This window comes from Thunnus albacares, chromosome 24 (genome assembly GCF_914725855.1).
Source record: "Thunnus albacares chromosome 24, fThuAlb1.1, whole genome shotgun sequence".
Lineage (NCBI taxonomy): Eukaryota > Metazoa > Chordata > Actinopteri > Scombriformes > Scombridae > Thunnus > Thunnus albacares.
Window position 1 is genome coordinate 10,530,227 of NC_058129.1, and position 14,937 is coordinate 10,545,163.

General features: G+C 36.2%; 1 protein-coding gene across 1 annotated transcript in view; it reads right to left on the bottom strand.

Moving 5' to 3' along the window:
* Window positions 1-14,937, bottom strand: part of LOC122976623 (immunoglobulin superfamily member 10-like) — a 106,560-nt gene that overhangs the window by 22,389 nt on the left and 69,234 nt on the right. Inside the window, exons 5-8 of the mRNA XM_044345204.1 lie at window positions 10,786-11,127; window positions 10,030-10,295; window positions 1,214-1,238; window positions 1,105-1,134 (exon numbers count right to left, since the gene is read on the bottom strand). Coding sequence (XP_044201139.1) covers window positions 1,105-1,134; window positions 1,214-1,238; window positions 10,030-10,295; window positions 10,786-11,127 — 663 coding nt within the window. The remainder of the gene's footprint in view (window positions 1-1,104; window positions 1,135-1,213; window positions 1,239-10,029; window positions 10,296-10,785; window positions 11,128-14,937) is intronic.

Here is a 14,937-nt window from a genome sequence, read left to right on the forward strand (position 1 = left end):
ATGTTATAATATAAAGTTCTCACTAGAATAAATATGTCTACATATTAAACAGTAACATACACTGATTCGTTTCTAAAATGTAATATAAAACAGCGTATTACGTCTCTGAGTCCCACGATGTAAAGAAACGATCCAGTAAGGCGGAAGAGCGGTGACATCCGTCTTCTTTCGTCTTTGTGAAATGGCGGTATACTCGCACCGCCCCATTTTCCCCATAGACTACCATTGTAAAAGAGACGTCTATAAAACTGTAGACAGGACACCTTGAACTGCAAAGTCAATTATGACTCTTTCTATTATGAACCTGTAAAGTGAGCTGACCACTGAGCAACTTTCATAGGAATGAATGTGCCATTTGGTAGTTCGGTATCCAGCTCTTATGATACGCCCATGTTCAGCACACTCGGAGTCACTGATGTGTGTAAAAGGCAAAGAAGATGGAGCAGCTGTCAGTTCAGTTTCAGTTACCAGGCGGTGAACCTTGTAAAGCTCACAGGAGTTTTATGTTTTAACCACTTTTTTTTTTTTGATACGTTGAGCTATACGTGAAATATATTGTTCGACATAAATAATCAGCTTAGAAATGTTTAGCTTCATGCTTGTAAATTTTGATTTATAACTATAAAATTTGGTCAAAATAACAAAATAATCAATCTGGTCGCCTGGAGAGTGAGAATTCTTGTTAGGGTTCATATGTTTAGCAATAAATCGTGACAGTTTAGTCCACACTTTCTGGGGGGGTTGAAGAGGGTCTGTGCAGCTGCTGGTCCTGTGGTATTCCCACGCTGGTCTCTCAGGAACTGAAAGGAAACAACAGAAAAATATGCTTTTGTTTTGTTTTAGAAACTACATTCACGTGACTTTATTATTTTATAATTTTATTTAATATAACAGTTGAAATTACCTGTTCTTATGTTTATGTCTGAGCAGGACAGTGACGACTACAGCAACACAAACGACGACCACTGCTGTGATCAATACAAAGATCAAAGTGAAATCTATGAGAAAAAGAGGAAAAAATGTGATATGAAACACTAAACATTCATGAAGCAACTACAGTTTAAATATGAATTTTGACTCGAGACAACCTTAAGGTTAACTTACTCTTATTGGATCCAGATTCATCATCAAAACCTGAAGAAAGAAAAACAAATATCAGAATCATAAAGTGATAATCAGTTTATAAATCTGTGGTTTTTGAAGTGTTTCTCACCATCAGCAGGAATCGTCTTAAACACCTGAATTTCAGGGACTGAGAGCAGTCATGCTGCACATCTAACTTGTGTGTCGTTTCCATGGAAACCAGACAGCACAGCTGTAGTGGTGACGGTGACTGTACCGTTGGTGTTGGTGACACTGACTGTGCTGTTGTGAGAGAAGTAGAGGTCTTGTTGTGGGACATTCAGAGTTACTGTGGGAGCAGGACGACCTGTGGCCGAGCAGGACACAACTGTCTCTTCAGTAGACTTTGATTCTCTGATTTGTAGAATGGGTTCATGCAGCTCTGCAAAGACAAAACATTGAAAAAATATCACATGAAGCAAGTTGTTACAAAAAATCAACTAGTTTGCTGATTTCCTCTGTTTTATAACATTATAAATCAAATATATTTGGGCTTTAGACTGAATAAAACAAGTATTTTAAGAAATCTTTGGTTTCTTGGACATTTTGATGAGCAGTTGTCTCTATTTCCTACATTTCATTTCACAAATTGAGGAATTTTATATAATGATAATATAATTTAAATATCATGACCATCATGTCTTCTTACATTCGGGAATAAAATGCACTTTTATGACAGTTGGATGCAAAATGTGTGAAATGCGGAGTATGTACAACATGCTTTTAGTGGTTTGAAGTATTTGCATTTCATGGCACAATGACAGCAAGCAGACAATTTAACAGCCATCATTTCTAACTGCCATCAATGTGAAACGAGTTAAAACTGTAATTCACCATGAATATGTCTTCAAAAGTGAAGAAAGGAGCTCACCATAGAGTTGGAGGCAGGTTGTGCCTGTCAGAGAACCATCAGGAAACGTATGAAACAAACAGAGATAGCAGCCTTCATCCTGCTCCATCACCTTCCTGATAACTATGGAGCAGTTCTGCAGTCCAGCAACTTTAAACTCCACTTTCCCAAGAAAATCTTCACTCACTCCTTGCTCAAAGTTTCTGTAGCCAACAAAATTCTTCTCCTCCCCATCAGGTGAAAGTTTCTGCCATGTGACCTGAAGAACATCTCTAGACTGCATGAGCTGACAGCTGAGATGGACATCTTCTCCTACTGCTGCCATCACAGTCTGCTGTGTTTGTATCACAGCTGTTAGACCTGCATGGAGGAAAAGAAATATGGGGTTTAAGCTGTGTGTGAACTTTAGGTTGATGTGAACATTTAAACACAATTTCTGTTATAAATTGCTCAAAATGATTTATAATGTAACGGTGAAACTGCAACTCAGTGATAAAATATGATTTATTTCAGCAAATATAGTTTTGCTTTTCAAAGTGGGACAGGCTGCAGGTAAAGTACTAAACTTTATTATAGAGACTGAACAGTGATGTTAAAAGTGAAACACGGATGTTGAAAAGAGGAAGAACAAGTAGCTGTTTTCCAGACAGACTAATATATCGTGATTAAATTTCTAATAAATTATACATGTTGCTTTTTTGTCTTAGTTTGCTGTAAATAAAAATTATTACCAGCAAGAAACATTCACCTGTCACACTTAAATTGTGGAAAACAAGAATAAATCAGCAGGATTCAATATTTCTTCTTAAAACATTCACTTTGGGTTAGAGTTAAAAATACACAGGAATCCTCCTTCAATTTCAGCAGAAAAACTTCTGTAAAAGTACAGACTACTGTAACATCTCTCTTACCTTTTGGAAAGACTCCCAAAACAAAGAAGATCGTCATGACTGCAGCTTGTGTCACCATTGCTGCAAGTTTCAACTCAACTATACTGATCTCTGATGGTATCAATGTTATAATATAAAGTTCTCACTAGAATAAATATGTCTACATATTAAACAGTAACATACACTGATTCGTTTCTAAAATGTAATATAAAACAGCGTATTACGTCTCTGAGTCCCACGATATAAGGAAACGATTCAGTCATGCGGAAGAGCGGTGACATCTGTTTTTTTTCGTCTTTGTATTTGTGTAAGATGCTCGCACCGCCCCATTTTCCCATAGACTACCATTGTAAAAGAGACGTCTGTAAAACTGTTGACTGGACACCTTGAACTGCAAAGTCAATTATGACTCTTTCTAATATGAACTTGTAAAGTGAGCTGACCACTGAGCAACTTTCATAGGAATGAATGTGCCATTTTTGAGTCCGGTATCCAGATCTTATGATACGTCCATGTTCACTGATGTGTGTAAGAGGCAGAGAAAGTGAAGCAGCTGTCAGTTCAGTTTCAGTTACCAGGCAGTGAACCATGTAAAGCTCACAGGAGTTTTATGTTTGCTTTGTTGTTTGTTGCTTTTTTTTTGATACGTTGAGCTATAAGTGAAATATATTGTTCGACATAAATAATCAACTTAGAAATGTTTAGCTTCATGCTTATAAATTTTGATTTATAACTATAAAATTTGGTCAAAATAACAAAATAATCAATCTGGTTGCCTGGAGAGTGAGAATTCTTGTCATGGTTCATATGTTTAGCAATAAATCGTGACAGTTTACTTCACACTTTCTGGGTGGAAACACACAACATGTGTAAAAAGTCTCTGTGTCCTTCATATGCGCTGCTGAGGGTAAAGCTGTGGTTTAGGCAGCAGGGTGGTGCAAATGAAGAAGTTGAAGAGGGTCTGTGCAGCTGCTGGTCCCGTGGTACTCCCACGCTGGTCTCTCAGGAACTGAAAGGAAACAACAGAAAAATATGCTTTTGTTTTGTTTTAAATGTATGAGAATGAAAGAATAAAGCAAAGAAACTACATTCACGTGACTTTGTTCTTTTATTTATTTAATATAACAGTGCAACATCATTGGGTGCTGTGTGGTTTAGGCACAAAGTCCAGGTAATTGCACTACAAGAAAAACAAAGCAGACAAAACGAGGCAAAATGAAAACTCAAATACTCACTGAAGACATTTACAGACACAAAACAGACTTAATTTGTCTACAGAGACTCATTTATTGTTCTCAAACATATAGTCCTCAATGATAAGACCTTAAAGATCCTGGATCTTTATGCATGTTCATTGTTAAAACAAGTGTGACTAAATACAACAAAACAAGAGTGTGAGCAAAAGTCATCCTGACATATTTAATGTAATATTTTTTCATCTGCTCGTTAAGTTTCATAAAACAATGAATCATTAAACACAAACTCAGGATCTGTTGTCAGCTTGCAGCCAAGAAGGCAGACATGACAAGAGCTGCTAACCTCTAATAGCAAAGTCTGAATCATATCATGGAAGATTTAAAATGCATAGATGAAAACAAAAAGGAATAAAGTGAAGTACAATACACACTGGTATGTATATTTTCTTTTCATGTTTGCATTTATTGTGTTATAATTAAATGAAAACATCAGTACGTGCTGTTTTGGACAGAGAGGATTGGTTTGAACAGACGGTCCTGAAGTTTTAATTGAACTACAGTTTTTCATGGGACTGTGTGAACTGTATTCAGTGAGTCAGTGATTTTGTGATTTTCAGACGGATGTCACTAAATTTGTCCATCATAGCAGGGGGAACGCATCCTGACGACCAAGAATATTACTGTCAGATGCTGTTCCCCCTGTGTTTAGTAACAAAGGAAGCTCACACACCTGTCAAAGTCATAATCTTGAGTCATTTCATCATAACAGCTAAGTCCTGTGATTTTCAGACAGATATCACTAAATTTGTTCAGTTCAGTGCTGCTGTCAAAAACAGTGAGCTAAAAGATTTACACAGCTGATTGATGGTTGAACCCACAACTTCAATTTTGGGTTAGAGTTAAAAATACATAGGAATTCTCCACACTGCTTTCAATATCAGCAGAAAAAATGACTAAAAGTACAGACTACTGTAACATCTCTCTCTTACCCATGATGCAAAGAAACAATCTGCTTAACAGAAGCCAGTCAGGAGAAACAACAACATTACATCAGGTAAAGGCACTTTAACAGTTCAAAGTTCAAGTTAACAGACAAACAGGTGAGAACAGGTGAGCAGACCAGTGGAGAAGTGTGAGGCCACCTCGTGGTCAGGTGATGAATGGCAGAGAAAGGAAGGTTCAATGTCGATGCAAGAGGTCTGGAGAAGTAAGAAGGAGGCTGGAGGCTGAGACAGAGGCAGAAAGGACTAAATGAGCAGGACTGAGACAGTAGTTGTGACACACAAACACATCTAACGACAAGTTAAGAAGAAGAGACAAAGACACTGCTTGATGAAAAATGTAACTGTAATTAGACACCTGACATTATGAGAAAGTATTTATGTTCAGAAATATTTAATGTACAAACAAAAAAAACAAACTGCTCTTAGTAGTTTTACATAAAAATCTTTATAGGAATAATACACATTCATTATTTACATTCAGTGTAATTTCATCTTTACCATAATTCATAATGTACAAAATAATAATCTAAAAAGAAAAGAAACAATAAAAACAGTGCAAGCGACAATACTAAAAGTTATAAAAATTTTACTTAAAAAGAATGACGAGGCAACAATAAATTGGTGTAAAACGATATATTAGAATGATATTATAGATGTTTCAAAATATTTGGTAGAGTTTAAAGTCCCAACAAACAGCAAGAAAGAACAGAAACTGGTTGTCAGTTAAGTGTTTCTGGCCTTCTATTGAGTGCAATGTTAACAGTGTTTAATGTACCAATCCAACTGACCAAGGCTTATGGTGTTATGATTTTGCTCAAATATCACTCCCCAGAAAAATGTATAACGAAGAAGAAATAGACTTTAGAACCACTCTGTGCACCAAAACGTTGCATCTATAAAAGGAAATGTTTTGTAATTGACTCTAAGCTCCACAGTTTTCATTGGCCAGTTCAAATCTCTAACACACACACACACACACACACACACACACACACACACTTAAACATGTCTTGCATCAAATGTGCACTATTCTGTTAATTAACTTGAGTTTGAGATCATGAGTTTAGAGACTTAGCAAATAAATAAAAATGATACAGCTTGTATGTTGTGCCCACCTTATTAAATAATAAACTGTGTTATAATTCCACAGTTAAATGGTACAAGATGCAGTATGTTAAATGACAGGTTCACAATCTTTCAACTCTGTCTTAAAACAACAGTCAGCAGCCCAAATGAACATTGAAACAGGTTTTGCTCGCTGTGATCATTCTTCCTGTTCTGTTTTGTGGACCAGAGCAGGTGAAACCAAATACAACAGACTGCAGGCAGAACAAAACTGAAGTGAACAAAGGATCCAAACACACTAAACTGAAAACCAGGACTAAAATACTAACAGAACTAATGAGGAAATGAGGTGCAGGTGGGGCGGAGAAACTCAAGTGAGGGAAGTGAGGAGATGAACAGGAGAACAGGAAAGGAGCTGATTGGCTGGAGAAAACACACGGAGCAGGGCAGAGCCAACGAGACTGATGCAGGGCAGGTGTGGAGGGAAGAGCAGGCTGGGAGCACAGAAGGAAAAAAACAACTGAAAACCCAACATACACATGAATATAACTTAAATACACAAGTCACACTTAACAAACACAGCAAATAAACTTCAGCATCACATTGCCAACCTAGAAACCTTTACCTAAAAGACTAGAAACATACATCACTGTTGACAGAAACATGAACCAATAAATCTGTCAAGCAGAGTGGTCTGCATATTAAGGCTGCATGTAACAACAAAAACAGGACTGAAAGACAACTGTTGCTCTGAGTTTCAGCTCACTTTTGCACTTAGTTTCTAGGAGGGTCAGTGTGTAGCAAGCAACAGTCCTCAAGTCACATTTCCTTAAGAAAAATACTAGTGTGAAAACAACAAGGGCCTTCTCCCACTAAATCCAGTTAATAAACAGGGAAAAAGTCAGAGGTCATCTGGTGGACTAATCCGGCTCTTTCTGAAATGTCAGTCCACAAATTATGATATGGAAGTTTTTTTCCTTTAAGTACTTGTGAATACTTGTAGCCAAATGTCACCCCAAAATTTCTGCCACATCGTTGGTTTCCACCTCATTGTGGTGCACATTTGTTCCTACCGAGACACAGAGGGGTCCCTATTGTTTCCACTGACTAACGTTTATGCCAAACAGAGAGAAGTTATCTGTCCAGGACTGAAAAAAAAGAGAAAGAAAGAGAGAAAAGCTGATAATCACAAATGATGATAAATGATGATTGATGATAGTAAATGGTAAACCAGAAACTATTTAGCAAGCTAACAGCATTTAGTTTTCTAGCTATTTACTTTGAGATTATACGAGACTCATTAAAATCTAATGTAAACTAAAGAGTTTTAGCTTTGTTAAGATTTGTGAAACTGATTAAAGTTAAGTAAATCATATGAAATAAATTAAAAAAGATGATATATACATAAATAAAACATAATATAAATTAATAAGAGCATAAGGAATATTTGAATATTAATTTCAGGAATTCATATGAACTCATTTATTACTGATTAGTATCTTAAAGTAACTATTTCCTATCTCTTCACAGGAACATTGGTGAAATTGCTAACAACAAAAAAGAGAACCAGTCCCCCTCCAGGTCCTGATCCTGATGAATGTGAGTTCATTACATCTTAATGGTATTGATGACATGCCATGACTTCTAAAAATCATCATGACAAAATGTTCCCCGTTATTTTTTCTGATCAGTTCCATCAACTTCCACCATCTCCAGCACTTTGGCAACAGCAACATCACCATCCATAACTAAGTAGTTTATTTATTACTGTTGGTTTGGGAGAATGCTGAACTTAACCTGAAGGAGTTGTGACTTTCCAGATAGAGACATACATCACTGAACAGACAACACTGCAATACACATGAATGGAATGAGTAAAAACAATTAATAGTCATACTGTAGCCAACATAAACCCTGCATGTCTATCAGACCATTTATCTGCCTGGACTGAATTGTAAACCTAAAGTCTCTCCTCTCTCAGAGAAGCTGCATCTGAACTTGTGATCTGGTGTTTTTAGGACAGCCAGTTTTGACAGGAAGGATCATTCTGTTCATAATATCTGCAACAACAGCACTGTACACAAGTGAAGTAACCTAAAACATTTTAATTAGCTTAAAAACAATAAATAAATATATGGGAAACATGAAAGAATAACTTATTAAAAACATATCACATCACAAAATAAATACCACAAATTATATAATACAGTGATTGACAGGGATTTGTTTTCAGAAACAGTACATGTAAAACAATAACCAACATACATGACACAATACAACAGTGTAACAGAAAATAAAATGTATATTTTAGTGGCAAAGTAGACACAAACATTGAAGTGCAAAATTGAAAAAAAAAATACCAAACACACTTACAAATAAATATGTCTATTATGTAATATATTATCTCTAATTCAAACTTTGTGTATACATATTGATAGATAAATATTGATATCTTCTTTTGCACTAACTTCACATTTCACAGTATAGATCACATTAAAAAGGAAGAAGTACCAATTTAACAGAAATTTGAATTATATTCCTTAGTGATGCTAAATTTGGGTTACTTCAATCCTCTTTAGTACCATTGCATTTTAATTTCTGATTCTTAAAAAAAAAAGCCTGTTTTTTCCTTCCTCAAAAGCACACTAGATGGCACTACAGCACCCTGAGATCAGTATGTGACACAGTATCATTGTGATACATCCACGGTGTCACCAAAGCACAACCTCAAGGCTTCAGCCTGCTTTGCCTTCAAAGTCCCCTGAATTCTTCTTCCTTGCTTCATGTTTCCTGTGCTGACATCCAACCATCCAACCTCAGGATAGGCAGTCAGTCATTTTTCAATCCAAATGTTTTGCACTCCCTGAATACAAATATCAGTCCCATCTCCCCTCTGAATCACATCCAGCAGCAAAAAACTGCAAATTGTATAATGCTTGCACAGAGATAGTCAGAGACGGTTGCGTGAGAGGTCAAACATTACTGAAGTTTCAACATGTTCAAATCTTCTGTCACCCTTTAACCTGCCAGAAAGAAAGAAAAGCAGAGTTTATTTTACCGTGGGAAACACACTAAACATAAAGATAAGATATTGTACAACTTGGTTGATATTTATTATGCAAAATCTCACCTTTTTCGCTGGATCACAGCAGCAACAACAATGCAGGAAAGAAACATTACAGCAGCAATCAGAAGTGCAATCCCTGATGACGACATTCCTCCACCTGGAGATAAACAGCATGTTGTTAGTGTGTTTCAGTACAGTTATTAATCAAATGACATCCCCTGAAAAGAGGAAGGTGGGAAATGTTCATGATCACATTCTTAATTTTAAATGCTGACATAACTTCTCCTACTTTATCCAAGCATCGATCTGTTGTATGACCTCCCTGAAGTCTGTGTCACAACAACTTACTTTGCTGTGATCTTTGACTGTATATAAATACAGTCGATGGCTGTGACAAGTTTCTCTTGAACATATAACTTAGTCGCAGCAAGTGAAACTGAAACTGAGTCACTGCACAGCTGACTCACTTTGAAGAACATTAATATTGGTTGTGGTGAATATGTCTGAGCAGGACAGTGACGACTACAGCAACACAAACAAACACTGCAGTGAACAATGTAACGATCAAAGTGAAATCTGTGAGAAAAAGAGGAAAAAATGTGATATGAATCATTAAACACTCATAAAGCAACTACAGTTTAAATGTGAAGTTTGACTTAAGACAACTTTAAAGTTAACTTACTCTTATTGGATCCAGATTCATCATTAAAACCTGAACAAAAGAAAAACAAATATCAGAATCATAAGTTGATAATCAGTTTATAAATCTGTGGTTTTGGAAGTGTTTCTCACCAACAGCAGATGATCGTTGGACTTCAGGAATTGTCTTAAACACCTGAATTTCAGGGACTGAGAGCAGTCGTGCTGCACATCCAATTTGTGCACCGTTTCCATGGAAACCAGACAGCACAGCTGCAGTGGTGATGGTGACTGTACCGTTGGTGTTGGTGACACTGACTGTGTTGTTGTGAGAGAAGTAGAGGTCTTGTTGTGGGACATTCAGAGTTACTGTGGGAGCAGGACGACCTGTGGCCGAGCAGGACACAACTGTCTCTTCAGTAGACTTTGATTCTCTGATTTGTAGAATGGGTTCATGCAGCTCTGCAAAGACAAAACATTAAAGAAATATCACATGGAGCAAGTTGTTACAAAAAAATCAACTAGTTTGCTGATTTCCTCTGTTTTATAACAATATAAATCAAATATATTTGATCTTTAGACTGAATAAAACAAGTATTTTAAGAAATCTTTGGGTTCTTGGACATTATGATGAGCAGTTGTCTCTGTTTCCTACATTTCATTTCACAAACTGAGGAATTTTATATAATGATAATATAATTTAAATATCATGACCATCATGTCCTCTTACGTTTGAGAATAAAATTAACTTTTATGACAGTTGGATGCAAAGTGTGCGAAATGCAGAGTATGTACAACATGCTTTTAGTGGTTTGAAGTATTTGTATTTCATGGCACAATGACGGCAAGCAGACAATTTAACAGCCATCATTTCTAACTGCCATCAATGTGAAACAAGTTAAAACTGTAATTCACCACAAATATGTCTTCAAAAGTGAAGAAAGGAGCTCACCATAGAGTTGGAGGCAGGTTCTGCCTGTCAGAGAACCATCAGGATACGTGTTAAACAAACAGAGATAGCAGCCTTCATCCTGCTCCATCACCTCCCTGATAACTATGGAGCAGTTCTGCAGTCCAGCATCTTTAAACTCCACTTTCCCCTGAAAACCATCATTCACTGTTTGTCCAAAGTGTTCGTTGTAGGTGACAAGATTCTTCTTCTTCCCATCAGGTGAAGGTTTCTGCCATGTGACCTGAAGAACATCTCTAGACTGCATGAGCTGACAGCTGAGATGGACATCTTCTCCTACTTCTGCCATCACAGTCTGCTGTGTTTGTATCACAGCTGTTAGACCTGCATGGAGGAAAAGAAATATGGTGTTTAAGCTGTGTGTGAACTTTAGGTTGATGTGAACATTTAAACACAATTTCTGTTATAAATTGATACTTAACTGCTCAAAATTGATTTATAATGTAATGGTAAAACTGCAACTCAGTGATAAAATATGATTTATTTCAGCAAATATATTTTTGCTTTTCAAAGTAGGACAGGCTGCAGGTAAAGAACTAAACTTTATTATAGAGACTGAACAGTGGTGTTAAAAGTGAAAAAGAGTGTGAGTCACTTTAAGTGCTCGTGATATTTTGATTATTTGCTTATGACGTGTGATTAAAAGCCAGCAGGCCCTATTTTATTTTTTGATTTTAGGGAAGTTTGAGACACCATTGTTTTCAGCCCAGATGAACTTGGTAAAAAACTAGGTGGAACCCCAAATAGGCTCCACAACAGGAGGAGTTATGAATAGTTTTTAAAATGATGTCTTGTGGTTTTGCATTAGGTTTTCATCCAGGGATTAGTAAGACCAGTAAGAAACATTCACCTGTTGCACTTTGAATGTGGAAAACAAGAATAACACAGGAAACATCACGGTGCTTTCAATATCAGCAGAAAAAATGACTTCTGTAAAAGCACAGACTACTGTAACATCTCTCTCTTACCTTTTGGAAAGACTCCCAAAACTAAAAAGATTGTCATGACTGCAGCTTGTATCATCATTGCTGCAAGTTTGAACTCAACTATACTGATCTCTGTTGGTATCAATGTTAAAATAAAAAGTTACCACTAGGATAAATATAGGTCTACATATGAAACAGTAACATACACTGATTTGTTTCTAAAATGTAGTATAAAACAGCGTATTATGTCTCTGAGTCCCACGATGTAAAGAAACAATCCAGTCAGGCGGAAAAACGGAAACATTCAATTTCTTTCCTTTTTTGTATTTGCAGAAGATTCTTTAACACCACAATAAACTGCTTTGTGTACGAGGCAAAGAGGATGGAGTCAGACGCCGAGGCAGCTGTCAGTTCAGTTTAAGTTAATAGGTGGTGACTGAATGCCACCTAATGTATGATAAATGTGTAACGTATGTAAGATTTTTTCCTTTGATTACCAGTGAATATCTGTAGTCAGGGGCTGTGCGCATTTTACGCACACCTGGTGCAGCAGCAGTAACTTCATTGTTATTTTATCAAACCATGAAAAACACTGAACCAGAGAGGTGTCCAATCAACTTAATGGTAATTTTGATACTGGTGTTAGTGAAGCTTCTTCACATAATGTGCTGAGAAACTGAGAAAGAAATTAGTTTGTATTTTTCACATAACCCAGCAGACTGTGGTTAATGCCTTTAAGGTCTGAAAAAATGAGATAAACTGTCTGTTTTGCAATAATCTTTGCAAATATTTATTCAGATCTTCTTGTGTTTATGAGTATGAATCTCACCATTAGCAGAACATAAGCAGATGAGTAGAGCACAGGTAATCAGGAAATGTGAAGAAAACGCCATGACCAGATTACATCCCAGGCAGCGGTGGATGTCAGTGATAAATGACACAAAATACTGAAATCCAAATGTTGAAAATGTAAAATGGTGTGTCTGTCAAAGCGCACCATGTACACACTGTAAATCCATTGTCTGACTTCAGTGGATCAGTTCTTTCCAAACACATCCAGCCAGTGTCTAAGTGTAGAGAGACGTCACAGATGGCGGAACTGTCTGAGTAAAGAGGAACAAATATATAAAACCTATTGAACACGTTTATTGCACATACATACCTGTCCTCATGTGTCTCTTTACAGTGTTTACAATCCATTTGCACTGCCAGAAATGGAGTCACTGAGTGAAAAGTATCCAAGTCTCCACTCAATGATACATAAAGCAAGGGCAACCACTTTGTGTCAGTTCTTTATCGCAACTTCTTCCTTGAGAGTTTTAATTAATATGTTATAAGCATTGAAGCAATGATCAATCATCTAAATGCTGTAACAAGTGTGAATTTTAGTTCATTTGTACAATCCTGCAGTCTTCTGCTAACAGAAGAAAGTCACAATATTTTTAACAACAGTCCTGAGAAAAACAGTCACATGATTTGGTCGGTTTTACTAATCATCACTTTTATGCTCAAATTAGTAATTGAAACAATACACAGTGTTAACATTCTCACTATCAAAGTAATGTGTGGTTTGGATGTACCAGCAGAGATGTTGTTTGTGGTGACTCCTTGTGACTTGATGACTCTGACACTCCAGAAACTTCAACCCTGTTTCCTAGAAATGACGTTCACACAGAGACAGTGTTGGACACGTAGCTCAGCCATCTCCATGACAACTGACTTTTTAAATCATGCCTACCATAAATCAGGATGGCAACAGAATTTAATTACTGGCTCCACTCTGCAGTCATAAACGGCTGAAATAATCAATAGGACATCCGCTTATTTCCATTGACGTGCACAGTAATATAGCTATAAAAATGAAATATAAATGGACGACCTTGACAAAAACACTATTAGAAGGTAAACAAAATGCGTAGATGATGTTCATACACACAATAATTAACAAGTCACAAACATTAAAGTTTGTTCAGAGAATCTTACAATATCAATAGAATATATAATATATACAAACAGTAATTTACAGTTTATCAATAATTAAAACTGTCATTTATAATTATTTATTGTTATGAAATTCTCAGAGTTTCAGTTTTCACATCCAGATGAAAAAATGAAATCTGATTATAATCTGTGTTGTAGTTACTGGTTACTTTCAGGGCCACCAGGATTTTACAATGATTGAGGTAATACAACAGAGGTAATGGTCAAATTCCCCCAACATAACACAACCCACCTACACATTTATTGATTAGCCATGAAAATATTTTATTATTATTATATCTTAAGTAATTATGACCTTAATGTTGTTTCTCTATGCTGCTAGTTATGTCATTCAGTGAAAAATACTAAATTCCTTCAACTGTAATTTATTTAGCTTAATTGCAATCAAATATTCAGATTGACAAAACAATTTTGCCACAAGGTCCATTTAATAGATGTTCTGGAGCTTTCAATCATATCACATGGTCTTCATTACCAGATAGAATTTACACAGTCAGCATTTAAGTGAAGATATTTAAATGTCCATTGTTTTCTGAGCACCTTAAGGACTTCTCATCCACATTGGCTTAAAATTTCAGATTGTAAACTCATTCTTGACCTTTGAAATATCACTTGACAAAACAACTGCTGTTAAATCCAGCATGTGTAATATGTGTATAATGGTAGAATATTAAATCTTTTTTATGTAATAAAATGATAACAAAGTGGTGTCTCAGTTATAGTAAATGTCCTGGTGACAGTTCACCAAGCCAAGAACACGTCTGCATGACTCTTGTGACTCCATATTCTCCTTTTACTTTTTCTTTCAGTTTGGAAGCTGCGTAACAGGTTGTTGTACAATATGATCATGAGACTAAGAGACAGGAAAGAGTGTAAATTACAGACTAATAACAGCACATAAAAGATTACATGACCAAGGAAATAGTTTAAGCTTGGGTCTTACTCCAACTAACTAAGACTTATATATCATTATAGTTATACTCACAAATATTTATCAGTACTTTATTTTGTTATAAAACAGTGCTATTACTTTATTATTCTGAAGGCACAGATGACACAACTATAGAAGATTAACCATGTAAGGTGCTCAGCAGTGAAAGAGCTTTACAGTTTATTGAGAAAGAGTTTGATGCCTGGAGGATGAAACACTACGCTGATTTGAATAAAGAGTACTCACAGGAATCATATCTGAACCAATATGGCTCAC